The following is a 16,169-nucleotide window of genomic DNA, read 5'->3' on the forward strand; positions in this document are numbered from 1 at the left end:
ACCTTACTGCAGCCATATTATTACTGTTCCCCTCAGTCAGCAGAGACCGACACTCTGAGGGTTGCCAACCCAGCACCCACAGGTGCCATAGCACCTGCACAATCTTTCTTTGGCATCTACAGGAAGTTGTCCCAGACTCTGAGCTTTCACTTTTTTTAAAAAAAGGAAGCCTCTAACCCTCCTAAAAAGAAAATTATGCAGCAAAATGTGCAAGCACCCTTCTAAGTGATTTCTGTCAAATGAGTCAGCCTGGGTGCTCCCACCTGTCAGTGTTTTTAGCCAATTAGTGATGTCAGAGCTGTGCTTAATAAGTGAGGTGTTTAGATACGAGGCAGTAGGAATTCCTGGGGTCCTAAGGAGGTTCTGTTTTCCCTCATCTTTAGTACACTCTTCCTGCTTGTCATATTTTCTAGTAGCCCTTAGAATCTGCCTTTCCTTTTCCCCCCAGCAACCAGGATGCATCTTTACTGTGGTAGGTTCATCTGAGATCAGGTACTCCCTAGAGCAGAGGTCACCAGCTTTTCTGTACCTGTGGGCACATTTCAAATTCTGAGAGAGTGCTGTGAGTGGATGTTGAAGAATCGCCTCCCCAAAAGGCAAATGCAGAATGTGAAAACTTTGCAAAGAGGTTTAGGCATGTCTCCTTCTGTGCAGGACCTGATGTCCGGGCACTAATTGAGAACTCACTGTGTCGTTAACTTGCAGTACAGTCAGCCTCTTTGTGTTTAATGGGACTTACTCCCAGATAACTGGAAGCCTGGGCTTTGGTTTCAGATTAGCCTTGGGTGGGAAAACAGGGTTCTTGTGCCTTCACAGCTGTAATCTCCACAATCAGGACCAGCAGGACATAGCTGACTTCCTGTGGTAAACGGGGGGGGGGGGGAAGCAGAGAGAGGCAGAAGCAGGAAGGGCTGTACTCTCTAGTTTTGTGTTATGGCAAACTCCCTACAGCAGCCGTTTTGTGACTAGCAACCTCAGCACTCTTTCAAGATGTGAAATATGCCCCCTGGCCCAGGAACCTTCTGCATGCAAAGCAGATTGAGCTACAGCCCTTTGTGTCACTCACCACTTCCACCCCAGCCTTCCCACCCCTCTCTGGCCCTTGTGTGTCCATTCTTCCTCCCCTTAGCCTTAGCATTCCCTTCTGGGCAAATTGTCTGGGGGCCACATGCCCGTGGCGGGAAGGGCCAGAGGCAAAAGTGGGCAGAGCAAGCAATGGGAATGGTACTTTGTGTAGTAGGCTAGTTTCTTCACACTCGCACATCTGTCTCTATCCTCCCATCGAGATAAGAAGCATGATCAGAATTGGTGATAGCTGCTTCCTGGAAAACACTTGATCTACACATGGCCCATAAATGGTATCAGGAAATATGGAAATTAGCGCTTATGGAAAAACTAACACATAGTTTAAAAGCAATGAGACAAGGAAAAGGAGCAGATAAGTTCTATGAACAATGGTACAGCTTTATTGTATTTGTTAGTCACAGTGATAGGGCTTGCAAGCCTGCAGCCTCGCATGGTCAGATCTGGCGATCCACATTGGGATAATCTCTGAAAAATAATACAGTATAACAATTTAATTCATACTTGCCTCCCTAGAGCATTATATGTATAACTACTCTTCTAGATAACTGAGCTATTTTCTCTCACTGTTGTATAAGTTATATTTGTTTTGTATTCTGTTCTATCCAAAACCAATAAAAACATTATTAAAAAAGAAAAGAATGCAGTGCAATCAGGCGAAAACACTCAAGGAGGGTACTCAATGTTAATACAGAGATTCTGATACTGTAGTTGAAAAGGAAGTGTAATTACAGTTAATACCACTAGTTGGCGCAAGTGATAATAGAGCTATATAAGATGTACCAAGTAAATTAAAGTGTACTGTGTTACACCGGAGTCTCAAAGAGTGTGTGTGCGTGTGTGTGCGCACCTCTTCATACACAGCACCCACGGCAGAACATTACACAATGCAGGGCTGGGGAGGGGTGTAGCCTGGGGAGAGTTCTGAGGGCCAGATAGGGAGGTCTGGAGGGCCGCATTTGGCCCTGCGGGCCCCCATCTTTGATCTAATAGGAAGGACTTCACATTTACCAGGTACATGTACTTGGGTATAGCTGGGGCATTCCCAGTCCAAACTCCAAATGTTTGAAACTCAGGCTCTGACTGATCATTGCATGTGCATTCGGAAAGGATCACTGGGACATATTTTGCTTGCCTCTTTTGGCTTGACTTGACTTCCCCCTGGTCAAGACATATGGAAGTCTTGGTGTTCTACTGGCAAATGCTTTTTTTTTATTTAATTCCCCCTTCCATTGTTCTGTTAAAGCTAGCAGGTCCCCCAAGGGTACCCGTTAATGTCAACTAGTATTAACAACATCAACCACTATAAAGCATTAAAACAATTACACAATTTATTTGTTTACTTTAGCAGTTTATATCCTGCTTTAATACCGTAGTTTCTAAGTGGTGTACCATGGAAATACAGCATACATCCTAAACTCAGTTAAAATTAATCTCAGGGTCAGGAAAAACGTGCTGAACTCATAAATGCTGTTTGAATGCAATGCTGTAGCAGCATAGCACTAATTTGCATCCATCACCACCAGTTTAAATGATGGATGTCCATCATCAGAGGCAGCATGCTTCGGAATACCAATTGCCGGAAACCACAGGTGGGAGAGTGCTCTTGCGCTCAGGTCCTGCTTTTGGGCTTCCCATTTGGGCATCTGGTTGGCCACTGTGAGAACAGGATGCTGGACTAGATGGGCCACTGACCTGATCCAGCAGGCTTTTCTTATGTCCAGAAGCTTCAGTTGGTCTTCCAGACGTGCATGTGTATTCTGCAATATGTCACTGATGTAATAATACTACATTTTTAGTGGTGGCAGTTTTAGGCACTTTTGATATCAATAGCACTCCTGAGAGCTAAATCATACAGTCAGGAGATTCATGTGGTATAGCTTTTACTGGGCTGTACCACTTCAGACTACAGGAGGGGATGGGGAGTGGATCCCTTGGTTGGCTCACCCATTGGCACAATAAAATAAAATATCTCCACATAATCACACAAGGATGTTGGTGGACAAAACAGTTGCAATCTACCTTCATCCTGACATGCTAAGTTTCATTGTTGCAAGGAGTTTTTAGATGCAAGACCTCTGACTCTGGTCCTTTCTCTGTCACCGGTGCAAATAGTGTTAACTTGTAGGAGTGCTAAGAAATGATTGTTAAGGGGCGTGGATGTCTAACCTGTGTTGTCTTGAGAACACAGTATAAGAGGGACCTCTCCTAGGAGCATTAAAATGAGGTCGCATCACATGAGCCTAGTTCCCTTTTAAAGAGTTATACTCCAAAATGGTTTAGTGTGCATTTTTACAGAAGATTTATGTAACTTTAAAGTTGACAATGATTATCAATACCTCGGCACAGTCATTAACCAAAATGGAGACAATAGTCAAGAAATTAGAAGAAGGCTAGGACTGGGGAGGGGAGCTATGAGAGAACTAGAAAAGGTCCTCAGATGCAAAGATGTATCACTGAACACTAAAGTCAGGATCATTCAGACCATGGTACTCCCAATCTCTATGGATGGATGTGAAAGTTGGACAGTGAAAAAAGCGGATAAGAGAAAAATCAACTCATTTGAAATGTGGTGTTGGAGGAGAGCTTTGCGGATACCGTGGACTGCAAAAAAGACCAATGATTGAGTGTTAGAACAAATTAATCCAGAACTATCACGAGAAGCTAAAATGATGAAACTGAGGTTATCATACTTTGGACACATAATGAGAAGACATGATTCAGTAGAAAAGATAATAATTCTGGGAAAAACAGAAGGGAGTAGAAAAAGAGGAAGGCCAAACAAGAGATGGATTGATTCCATAAATGAAGCCACAGACCTGACCTGACAAGATTTGAACAGGGTGGCTCATGACAGATGCTCTTGGAGGTTGTTGATTCATAGGGTCGCCATAAGTTGAAATCGACTTGAAGGCACATAACATACACACAAAACCTACCCTATTAACAAACCTGTCCTTGGGATCACAAGGACTGAAGACAGTAGAAGGAATTTGTCACCCATCCCAGCCAGCGCTGCTTAAAAACTTCTTGGAATGTGGGAAGCTGCTTTATACAGAGCCAAGCTCTGGCTCCATCTCATTGTATTGATGTATATTGGGGATGTATATTGAACGCTTCCAGTCATTTAAACTCATTGGCGATCACTTATTGGCCGAGTAAGATTGTCTTCCAGGATAAGGTCTTTAACAGTGACTGTGGAGGCCAATTCTGGATCCACACAGCCTCCTACAGTGAGGACATAGGTTTCCAGATGTAAGATGGTCGCAGTGAGGATTTGCTTGACGTGCCTTCCGCTTAGCTCGTTTGTCCCTTTCGCCCTGTACTCGTGCTTTTTCAAAGTCCATAGCGCCTTTGATAATGGCCGACCTCCAATTGGGATGCTCATGGGCCAAGGCTTCCCAGTTCCCGATGTTTATGTTACTTTTTTTTAGATTAGCTTTGAGAACATCTTTAAACCTCTTTTGCTGTCCACTGATATTCCGTTTTCCATCCTTAAGTTGGGAGTAAAGTAGCTGCTTTGGAAGACGGTGATCAAGCTCCATCTAGCTCATTATTGACTATTGTGCCTCTGCAGGGTTTCAGGGAGGAGTTTCTCCCGGCCCTACCTAGAGACACCAGGGATTTAAACCTGGGGCCTTCTGCATAATAATAATAATAATAAATTTAATTTCTTTGTCGCCTATCTGGCCAATGGCCACTCTAGGCGACTTACAAAATCGTTAAGATACAATTGATAAAATACAGTGATACAATATAAAAACAATACATCTGCAACAACAATATTAAAACTGGGCAGGAGGCATACAGTTATAACAATTAACCCTCCCCAGATACCCCGAAGGCCTGTTGAGAGAGCCAGGTCTTTAAGGCTTTCCGAAATACATTTAGGGATGAGGCGTGCCGGAGATCTTGTGGGAGGGAGTTCCAAAGAGTGGGGGCTGCCACTGAGAATGCCCTCTCTCTTGTACCCGCCAATCTGGCTGTTTCTGTTGGTGGGATTGAGAGAAGGCCCTGTGTGGCCGATCTTGTCGGGCGGCATAATTGGTGGCGTTGAAGGCGCTCCGTGAGATAAACTGGGCCGAAACCGTGTAGGGATTTAAAGGTCAATACCAACACCTTGAATTGGGCTCGGAAAACAACCGGAAGCCAGTGTAGATCGAACAACACTGGTGTGATGTGATCTCGGCGGCGACTATTCGTAAGTAGTTGAGCCGCCGCATTTTGTATAAGTTGTAATTTCCGGACCGTTTTCAAGGGTAACCCCACGTAGAGCGCATTACAGTAGTCCAAACGAGAGGTGACCAGGGCATGTACCACTAGTGGGAGCTGATGAACAGGAAGGTAGGGTTGCAGCCTTCGTATGAGGTGTAGTTCTGCATGCAGGGCAGATGCTCTGCCGCTGAGTTACGGTCCTTCCCTTGAGCTCCGTGATATATTTACAGGCTGCCTGTGCCAGGCTCCATCCTAAGCTCTTCAGCATTTGCGGCAAAGTAACGTTTTTGTTCCTGCGCAGAGAAAAAGAATTGTAGCTTCCTGCTTCCCATAAGTCACTTGCACTTTGGGAACAAAATGTTACACTAAGCTTTCCTAGGAAAGTTCAGAGATGTCAGAAGGTCTCTGCTTCAGAAAGGAAAGCAAAGCGAAATGATTTCCCCAAATGGGCTTCCTCTGTTAACTAACTCTGGGCAGCGCTACAGCCCAGCTGTGGGGGCGGTGGAGGGGGAGCATTGTGTTGCTTTCCCACTCTGCTTTTTCCAGTACAGTCAGATATTTCATGACATTTTTTCTTCCTTTTTTTCAAAGCCTCTGAGTAAGCAAGCTTGGCGTGAGGCTGGCTGAGATGCTTCATCTCTGTTATCGCAGGCCTGTCTTGGCCTAATCCAGCCTTCGCGAACCTGGTATTCTCCAGATGTTTTGGAGCTCAGAGCATCTGGAGGACAGTCACCAGGTTGCTTGACCCACATATCCCAAGGGGGAAAGAGAGAGACTGGAAGACAGGCTTGCAGGATAACATGTAGACTCTGTGCAGCAAAGGTGGGAGACGTTTCCTTATCTGTGGTCAGGCAGTTGGACTGCAAGCACCTTAAAGCCCGGCTTTCTGAACCTCTGTAGGTCCTGTGCTTGTTGGTTGGGGAGCTTTGGCCGTTTTCGGTTTACCGAGCTCTGAACCGGGGGAAGCTTCTGGATTTCTTTCAATTTGGGGGTTCCAAATTATCTGGTCCTCATTGCAGTGCGGAATCCGTTGATTTGCTGTCGGCCGTTCTGTGTTTGATTTCTGGATTATCTGTAGCAAACTGGGTCAGGAGCTAATTCAGGGGTGAGTAAGAACTAATTGCTGTCTGGAGACGAACTGAGTGACAGCCCAGGTCTTGGTGGGGGCAGGGGGAGCAGGGAGTCGCAGGGAGCGTGTGGGGGAAATCACAGAGCTCAGGTTTGAACTTCGGATTCAAGATGGTGATGATTTATTGGATTTATATCCCACCCTTCTTCCCAGAGGTGCCCAGGGTGGCACATGCATCAACAAAACTATTTTTAAAATCACATTCTAAAAGAACAGTTCTAAAAAAAAAAAAAACAGTTAAAAGCATGCTTTCATCCAGTGATCTCCAGGTTTCGCATCCTATCCACTCCACCACCAAGGGTATGAAACGCATTCCACTCCATATGTTGGTGGATCCCAATTCTCATTGGCTCCCAGCAGGCATGGTCAATGGTCAGTGATGACAGGAGATAACGCCGTCATCCTTGTGCTGTATCCTAGAAGCTTGCACTTTGACCTTTCATGCTCTGACTGGAATTTGAAAACTTTTATTTGTTACTAAACTGGAGGTCTCCTAAGGTCAGAGTATTCATGTATTCAGTTCCTGCTTTTCACTACGCTTCCATTTTTCCTTTGGAGATGGGAGCTGCAGGGAAATACCTTATTTTTGGTAGGATTTTTTTTAAAGGATTGCACAGTTTTTAAAGTTAGCATTCATTTATGAGTCACTTCCTAGGAAGCATCTGGAAGCGATTTTGCAGTACAATAGAAACATATATAAAACAATTGCATATATAAAAACAGCTGCCTATGTATAAACAATTTCAAATCAAATACAGTTATCGACTGGGGAAAAATGTGTGTTAACTGGTAGCTACTGATAGATTTATCTGTGGTACTTAAAAATGGAAACTCCTTGTTCGGAGGCAGTATACCACAGAACATCAAGGCAGGAGAGTTGCTTCCAGGAACCCCACAAGCAAGACATGAAGCTCTCTGGCTGGCCACTGTGCGGTTTGATGGACATTGAGTTTTATCCAGCAGGGACTTTCTGAACTTGATGAGGTAGGTGGATAAGAAGTGACTTTGTGGGTCAGTGGAAGTGGGTTTTATGTGAGGGGCCCCAAACAGCTACAGTGAGCCAGATGTCTGCAGTTGGAAAAGTCTGGGAAGCTGCAAAGATTTATGTTTTGCACATCAGTCCCTCCGTCCTATTACCTTTTGATGTTTGTCCAGTGAAACACTCCAAGAACTGGCTCCCATCCAGGGAATGCTGGAAAGAAGGCAATTCTTCGCATTGCAAAGATGGTCCTGTTGTTTGGGGCAGTGCTGAACTTTTCAGAAGCATCCCTTAGGGGAACCCTCACAGCCTTTGAGTTCTCAGCTCCAGAGATTTAGAATGGCCGGGTTTTGGCTTTGTGTTGAGACCTTTCTGGGAAAAGCAGTTTGCCCTTTGTTACTTGTTTATAAAATGAACCAATGGCTCTAAACATTTCTGCAGGGCTTTCTTGATTTAGAATACCAGGCAAGAAATATTTGGGGGAGGGGGGAAGAGAGCGAGAGCGAGCAACAAACAGCACAAACAGTTAAAGAAAGGCAAAATTTTGTGAAAAATCTACTTTCAAAAGAAGCACACAAATTCTAGTGTCTCTTAGCAGTGGTCCATCATAGTTGTTGTTCATGTTGTAAAATAAAGAAATAAACCCTGCCATTAACACTTCTGTTCAAGTTGATATTTGTTGAGTTGAATATATCTTGCACCATGTTGCTCAGTTTTTATATGTTTTGCCACTGTTTCAGACTTGATGGTCATCAGGACTAGTTTAAACAAAGTGATCCTTGTAGGGGAAGTTTGGCTTCCTCAACCATCTAGGTACAGGGATGGGCAAATTGCTGGGCCACAACACCTGTCATCCATGACTATTTGCTGTGTTGTCTGGGGCCAATGGGAGTTGGGAGCCCAGAATTATCTGGAAGGCCACAAGTGTGCCATCCCTGATCTAGGCTTCGTAGATGTGAAAGTGTTTGAGTGATGCCTGTTATAATTAAAATGATGATTAAGCAGTAGAAATGGAATGGACAAAGGATGCACAATAAGAGAAGATAATGCACATTTTAGACGGGTCATAGAACTCTGTTTTCCTTCATGCAGAGTTTTGAAATACGTGTGTGTGTGTGTGTGTGTGTGTGTGTGTGTGTGTGTGTGTGTGTGTGTGTGTGTGTGTGTGAGAGAGAGAGAGAGAGAGAGAGAGAGAGAATACATGCAAGCTGTTCTGCACCAAGAGTGCACTCTAGTGGGAAGTTCTTCTGCACAAGTCCCATTGAAAGGAATGGGAGATGTATAAGGGTATGGTATTGTGCTATTCATTTCAATGGGGCTTGCACAGGAAAAGTTCCCATTGTCTTGGTTAAAAGCAAGTTATTCCTTAAAAAAGAATATTCTGTTTTAAACTATCATAGTGAGACAACAACCTTTTTTTAATAAAAAAATAACTTTGGTTCCTTCTAGGTGATTTATTTTCTGAGCATTCATTCTGATTTGTTTGCAGGGAGGGTATTTGCAGATGCATCAAGCAGCTGTTCTCCCCCACTTTCCAAAGAATTTTCCTGACACTTTCCTGAATGCAAAAAGTCCAAATTGGAGGGGAGAAGAGGCCTTGATATGCAAGGGCACCCAATCAACTCTAATTGCACAACCTGAATTTGCCGGAATGTGATTGAATCCCACCTGAAAATAGCGACAATCTGGAAGCACCCTTAAAAAAAAAAAAAACCACCTCTGTGTCACTCTTCCTCATGTATTGCGAAGAGCTGTATGAAGGTCTCTTCCAGCATTTTGAATGGTGATTAATCCATCTAATGGCACCAGTTTTGCTCTGTTCCTTGTTTTCTCTGCAACACCATCTTTTCCCTCCTCCCACTCATCCTGAAAATGAGTGACTCTGCTGAATATTTCAGTCTTCTGGCTGCCACTGCCTTTAGCTCTCCCTCTGACCACTCTGGTCCTTGCTCTGTCTGGTTCCTGGACCCCGGAGAAAAAACACTTCAGCATCAAAAATCCTCTTCTGAACCTTGAGGGCTGCTGTTATCTGAGATGTTTCTGAACTGAAATGTTCAGATCAGGATGTTGACAGCTGTGAGGATTTGCTAGGTTAGAGTGTCCCTCTCTTGGAGTACAATGGCGTTTCTTCCTGAATTTATGTAACGTGTATTGTGTTTAACTGTCAGAAATGACAAAATTCCTTATTCGTTGAGATTTTTGGAGTTTCTCGCGTATCTACCAGATCATTCAAAACTCAGCCCGCTTCCATTGTCTTTTAAGGGAGCACTGGATGTTTTGCTAACTTGCCCCCTCACAGAACAGAAATCAGAATGGGCCTGTTTCTCCTAAGGTTCACGGTGGCTTGCATAACTCCCAGCTCTTAACATCCTCAGCTCGTGATGATCTGCCCTGTGTTGACAGAACAGATCGAGAGATATCTGAAACATATCTGTGGCTTCCTTCCTTCCAACCCCCCAGCAGAATCGTAAAGTGGAGATTTTGTGCCAAGGGACCCGAACGCTGCACCAAGCAAAGTGGAACACTCCCATGCAATTTCCTAGCCTCTGCATAATTTATTTTGCCTCTGCCAGTCATGCAGAGGGGGCAGGGGGATGTTGCTTTGTCTTCTAGGCATTAAGACCTCCCACCCCTTTTGTGTTGTATTCTGGCAACTGTGCCCTGTTTTAACTGGCATTTCATTATTTCTAGTGTCACAGAGTTGGACAGTGCACCTCACAGAGCTACAGGTTCCCAAGTGGTTTAATATTTGGTCCCTCTTCCCAGGACACTCTGAGAATTGTAGCTCTGTGAGGGGGATGGGGTCTCCTGGCAACTCTCAGCGCCCTTAGCAAACTACACTTCCCATTATTCTTTTTGGGGGAAACCATGATTGCTTAAAAGTGGTGTGATATTGCTTTAAATGTATGGCCCAGATGGGCCCATTCTGAGTGTGGCTTAGTTGGATTATAACCCTGGTCACTTAAAAAAATACATTTAATGTATATAATGGGATCTGTCTGTCTTGAACCTGGTGAAATTCTGGGTCTCCCAGGGTCTAAGGAAGACTATTCCTGGGATTGTGAGTTAAACCTCCTCTCATTTCTCACCCAACACTTGTTAATGGCCAATTCTGTAGCTGTTTGGCTCTTGTGCTTGCAGCCCCTGTTACTCTGACTAGCACTCTTAGGCCCCACAGTTTCCATTTCCTTTTCTCTTCCATGCCTCTTAGGCCATTCAGTTTTTTCCAGGTACAAACGCTGCACATGAATTATATTTGACCTCTGGCAGACATGAACAAAACTCTTCTCCACCCCTGCCCACACTTCAGCAGTCCAAAGCGTTTCCTGTGCTAAAAATCAAGAGGGTGCTACGCCTGCCCTTTTTGTTCCGCTCCAGTTCATTTCTGTGTGGCTTGCTTGGGAGGACTACCTGGTGGTGGATTGGGCTCCTAGTCAGTTGTTGTTCTTATTCATGTTTGAATTTCAGGCACTGCTTGGAGACTTTTATGTGCCAGCTAGGACTCTGCAGCTGTTTGAACTGTCTCTTGAGTAGCCAGCCATTTTAAGGATGGCTTTGCATTGATTTCCAGATGTTTTTATATTGCTGTACACCGCCCTGGTGTTTTATGAGAGGATGGTATAGCAGAGCTTGGAAAAGTTACTTTTTTGAACTACAACTCCCATCAGCCCAATCCAGTGGCCATGCTGGCTGGGGCTGATGGGAGTTGTAGTTCAAAAAAAGTAACTTTTCCAAGCTCTGCGGTATAGAAATACTTTTACTTATTTCTTTATACGTATAAATGGCTCTTGGGAAGTGTGGGGCATTGGTTTTTGAACTCCCTCCCTGCTCCCCTTCCTTCCTTTCTGTGCTGACATCTGGCAAGGAAGCCTTGTGCAGTGCAGTGGATCTTGTGGGCTGTTGGGCGAAACATTGCAGATGGGCATCGCCATTGCCTCATGTAGGGTAGCCATTTATCCACCAATGCAAAAGATGGCACAGATTTGAATGTTCTAATATATATGTAGGAGTATAGGAAGATGCCTTAATACCAAGTCAGACCCACTGGTCCTTCTGGTTTGGTATTGTCTGCACTGACTAGCAGCAGCTCTCCTGAGTTTCAGGCAGGACTGGAGGCTCTCCCAGTCCTCCCTGAGGATGCCAGGAATTGAACCTGGGACCTTCTGCAGATGCAGGGACCTTCAACACAGATGTTGTACCACTGAGCTATGGCCCATCCCCATGGAAATGTAGACTCTGATTAGGTGATCATTGTGCCTGCTTGGCCCACTGTCCAAGTATTGAGGGGCACCTTCAAAGCCCCTCTTACCTTTTGTAGGGTTCTTGATATTTAAATCGGACTTGGACCAGACTGCTCTTTAAACTGAGGACTCCTTTAAAACGGAGCATGTGTGGGGAACCTTTGGCCCTCCACATGTTGCTGCACTATGACTCACATCATCCCTGACCGTTGACCATGATGGCTGAGGCTGACAGAAGCTGGGGGTTGTATTCAGCTAACTTTTACTCAGATAAGACCCGTTAAAATTAATCATAGAATCATAGAATAGTAGAGTTCAAAGGGGCCTACAAGGCCATCGAGTTCAACCCCCTGCTCAATAATGGACCTCAGTTAATCATGGCCATTAATTTCAATGGGTCAGCTTTGAGTAAAACAACTTTATATTCCCAGTCGATCACTGTGCTCTGCAGGCAAGAACCTCCTGCAGATACCATCTTATCAGGAGGTCTATTCTGTACAACATAGGAAACGGACCTTTACCTACCCTATGGAATTCCCTCCCCTTAAATACCAAACAGGGCCGTCTCTGTTATCTTTTTGGTGCCTGCTGAAGACCTTCCTCTTTCAACAAGCCTTTTAAGTAGAGGCCTTGTCCCAGTCTGCGTCTATGTTGGAATTGCTTTTTAAGATGTTTTTAAAGCTTTTTTAAAAAAATGTTTTGTTTTTAATATGTTTTAAGGGTGTTTTGTTGTAATATATTGTAAAGTCTATTTTTATGATGTTTTAAAGTGTTTTTTGTGCTTTTGTTTGCCGCCCTGGACTCCTACTGGGAGGAAGGGCAGGATATAAATCTAATTAATAATAGTTTATTTATTTATTTATTGCATTTATATCCCACCTTTCCTCCAAGGAGTTCAAAGTGGCATACAAATATTGTTCTCCCCCTCCTCATTTACTCCCCACAAAAACTCTGTGAGGTAGGTGAGACTGAGAGGCAGTGACTGGCCCAAGGTCACTCACTGAGCTTCGTGACTGAGTACGGATTCAAACTCTGGTCTCCCAGGTCCTAGTCTGCACTGCACTGGCTCTGAGGGTCACAGGTTTCCTGCTTCTAAAAAAGAGTACTGTCCTCTCACTGCCCTTCAAGTAGAGAACTGTCCTCTAGAGTCGGGCACATGGCCACTTGAGCCTCATGTGAAGTTAAGCCCCTGTTGGGCATGCAAGAAAATGAGAGTCCTCAAGTGGTGGTGCTGACTGTACCACCTCACTCTGCAGATCCCACCTGCAAATCGGATCATTGGACACGCTCCAAACTCTCCTGCAGCTCCAGAGTGTGCAGCGAAGGTGGCGTTTGAATGGCAGTGGGTTCATCTTGTGGCAGTGGACCCCTAACACTGGTCATGTGTGAAGTGATTTGATATTCTTTTAATTAAATCTCTTACTAGACCAGGGCTGGCAAACCACTTTCAGCCTGAGGATTCAAACCTGGCCAGCCTTCCAGGTGCCAATTTCCAGTTGGGGGCAGGACAAAGTGGGTGGGCCCAAAATATGTATTTTATGCACATTTAATTCTACAGAAAAATGTCTAAAAGTTAAGTCTAGCCGTGGGAAAGTTGCACATAGTGGTAAGGAAGACTGAAATGGTGGACAGATGATGTCAGTGATGTCACATGATTGGTGGGTGGGAGGAGATTTCTAGAAATGGCCTTGAGGGCCATTTTGAAGGGCCTGGGAAGGCAAATTAGGCTTGTGGGCTGGAGCCATGCTAGACTAAAAATGGAACCGTTGCAAGTTTAATGCCTCGAGCTCCTTTAAGGGGTGAGTGGATTCAAATGCAGTAATCAAATTATGCAAAAATAAATACGTAACTCCCATCTTGAATGGCTCCTTGCTTCTTTGTAGTGCCTAATTAGCCAAAAACTGGTTGAGTGAATTTGGGTTCCCACCTCCCACCCAAGTGATCTTGTCAGGCTGTTCCAGCACTGTGCATCCCAACCCAATAAACATTTCCAAAATTTGCGTGCAGGATCCCTTAGGGAGGCAGGGCGCTGCCTCTTCTACTGGGTGTGCCTGTTTGCACATCTAGCCTGGTATTGTTTACTTTGACTGACTGGAAGCAACTCTCCAGGCCCCAGGCAGAGAAAGGTGCCTTTCCCCATCCCCTGGTGTCTGATCCTTTTAACTAGAGATGCCAGGGAGTGATCCTGGGTCCTTCTGTACAAAACATTCCATCTGCCACTGAGCTCGCCTCCGTTCCCTCTTACCCTCTGGACAACAATAAGTGTGTACACAAATGCAAAGTGGTGTGATATTTTTTTAAGGCACACATTTGAAAAGCTAGCATTGCCCAGATGCACTCGGGTGGGTGGGGAGGGAAGCAGTGTGGCTCCTTGAACAAATTGCACCAGAGTTCGGCTTAGTGTGTCCTTTTTGCCTTTTGTGTCCTTCAGAGCCAAGATGTTTGCCTTTCCCTGCTTTATCCTCTTCAAGAGAAGAGGACGGCTGGAATGTACATTCCACATCTTGCCCCCAAGGCAGTGAGTCTTGAAGCTTTGTGCAAACTGTTTATACAGCCGGCCAGGGTTTATTAACGATTGCACTCATTCCCATGCCATTAACGGGAGGTCGAGCGGGGAGCCCTCTCCAGATTATTACAAGCTGGCTGGAGGAAGGGAGGGTCCCATGCTAACATCCTGCTCCTGATGTGCTTCCATGGATGTCTGACATGCCCCACACCATCGCCGTCACCACCGCCTCCCCCTCCTCCTCTTCCTTGCTTGCTTCGAAGTGCTGCGTCTCCAAGGAGAAATGGCCTGGAAGGAAAGATGGCAATTAGGTGACTAATTGCACTACTTTTGTTTCCCTCCTAATGGCTCATTTGATGCATGGGCAGGAGGAGGACTTGTGGGTCCTCCTGTTTGGAGCTGCTGCTGAATCTGGCTGATGAGAGAGGCCTGCAGCTCCGCGGAGCGAGCGACTGTTTCGGATGCTTGCCCTTCAATGTCCAGTTTAACAGAAGTTGGGATGTCAAGGTGGGTCAAGAATTCTGTGTTTCTTTGCAAATAATAATGGAAATGTAATCATGGGGTATAAGGCTATCGGTGGCTTTCAGCACCTTGGACAGCTCCTTGAAAGTTCGGACTAAAAGCTGGAGTGGATTCCACTGTCCCAGTAACATGGAGACACAAGCTGGCACTGCAGTGGCTAGTAACCCTGATGGCTATGCTCAGCTTCCATCGTCGCAGGCAGTATGAATTCCAGTTGCCGGGAACCCCAGGAGGGGAGAGTGCTCTTGTGCTCGGGTCCTCCTTGTGGGCTTCCCATTGGGGCATCTGGCTGGCCACCATGAGAACAGGATGCTGGACTAGATGGGCCACTGGCCTGATCCAGGAGGCTCTTCTTATGTTCTTAAGTAATGCCAAGGCCACCCAAATTGTATGTGCTTCCTCCTGGATTTATAGGGATGCTTCTCCCCTATTTATAAAGAGGGACCCGGAGATGTGATGGTGGGCTAGACAGGCTCTGCGGTCGTGAAGTAGCCAGGTTTTGACAAAATACAACTCCCTAAATGACCAAGGTGTCTGGGAGTGGAAAGAGCATGATGTAAGGTTGCTGATGCCAGTGGCATCCTTGCACTCACCCCCCTCACTTCCTATATAGTGCAGGTTACATTTCCCTGCTGTCATGATACTGTCATGTCCCCATCATCAGCTGATACAGCGCAGGGGTGGGAGGGAATGGACAACGTGATGTTGTGTCACAAGTAACGTGTCATTACATGGTGTGGAGGGGGAAGAACGTGATGGGGAAAAGCGCTTTTGGCAGGAGCTCCAGTGTGGTGTAGTGGTTAGAGTGCTGGACTACGACTTGGGAGACCAGGGTTTGAATCCCCACATAGCCACGAAGCTCACTGGGTGACCTTGGGCCAGCCACTGCCTCTCAGCCTCAGAGGAAGGCAATGGTAAACCCCCTCTGAATACTGCTTACCATGAAAACCCTCTTCGTAGGGGCGCCATAAGTCGGGATCAACCTGAAGGCAGTCCAGTCCTGTCTGTCACATCATACGATGTTACTTTGTGGAAGGCTATTTTATTCTGTTCCGCTCTACTTGTGACATACTCGTGGCCTGGCCCACTTGTAACGCTATACCAGGAGTAGCTAATCTGTGGCCCGCAGGCTGTATCCAGGTTCATAAGCCAACAACAAACCATGGCTTCAGATCATGAATTGTTGGCAGGAAACACACCATAGTGTAAAGCAAACTATGGTTTAATAACCAAGTGTGAGCCAAGCCTCTTTGGCTGTGGGGTTATGCTGGTCAGTCACTGGGAATGGGGCTGATATGTGGGTTATTGTGCCTTATGGCATGTACCTGTTGCTACAAGAAGACAACCAGTCCCCCCCCCCCCTGCAGCCAAATAAGTCAAGGCCAGCGAGGGAACTTATTTTCTATTTTTCCTAGAAGTGTGAGGAAAAAGCAGTTGCTCTGTGACCACTAAGCTTGAATGAACTTTACAGCTGCTGAATATTACTATAAACTG

General features: G+C 45.5%; 1 protein-coding gene across 2 annotated transcripts in view; it reads left to right on the plus strand.

The window, feature by feature from the left end:
- ARRB1 (arrestin beta 1) overlaps window positions 1-16,169 on the plus strand; it is a 187,512-nt gene that overhangs the window by 14,409 nt on the left and 156,934 nt on the right. Inside the window, exon 1 of one of the 2 annotated variants that reach the window (XM_061629139.1) lies at window positions 14,432-14,660. The exons of the other annotated variant lie outside the window; for it this stretch is intronic. Within the exon in view, the coding sequence (XP_061485123.1) occupies window positions 14,572-14,660 (89 nt within the window). The 5' untranslated portion in view covers window positions 14,432-14,571. Of the gene's footprint in view, window positions 1-14,431; window positions 14,661-16,169 lie in introns of those variants that run through there. 2 annotated transcript variants of the gene reach the window in all.

This window comes from Rhineura floridana, chromosome 5, assembly GCF_030035675.1.
Source record: "Rhineura floridana isolate rRhiFlo1 chromosome 5, rRhiFlo1.hap2, whole genome shotgun sequence".
Lineage (NCBI taxonomy): Eukaryota > Metazoa > Chordata > Lepidosauria > Squamata > Rhineuridae > Rhineura > Rhineura floridana.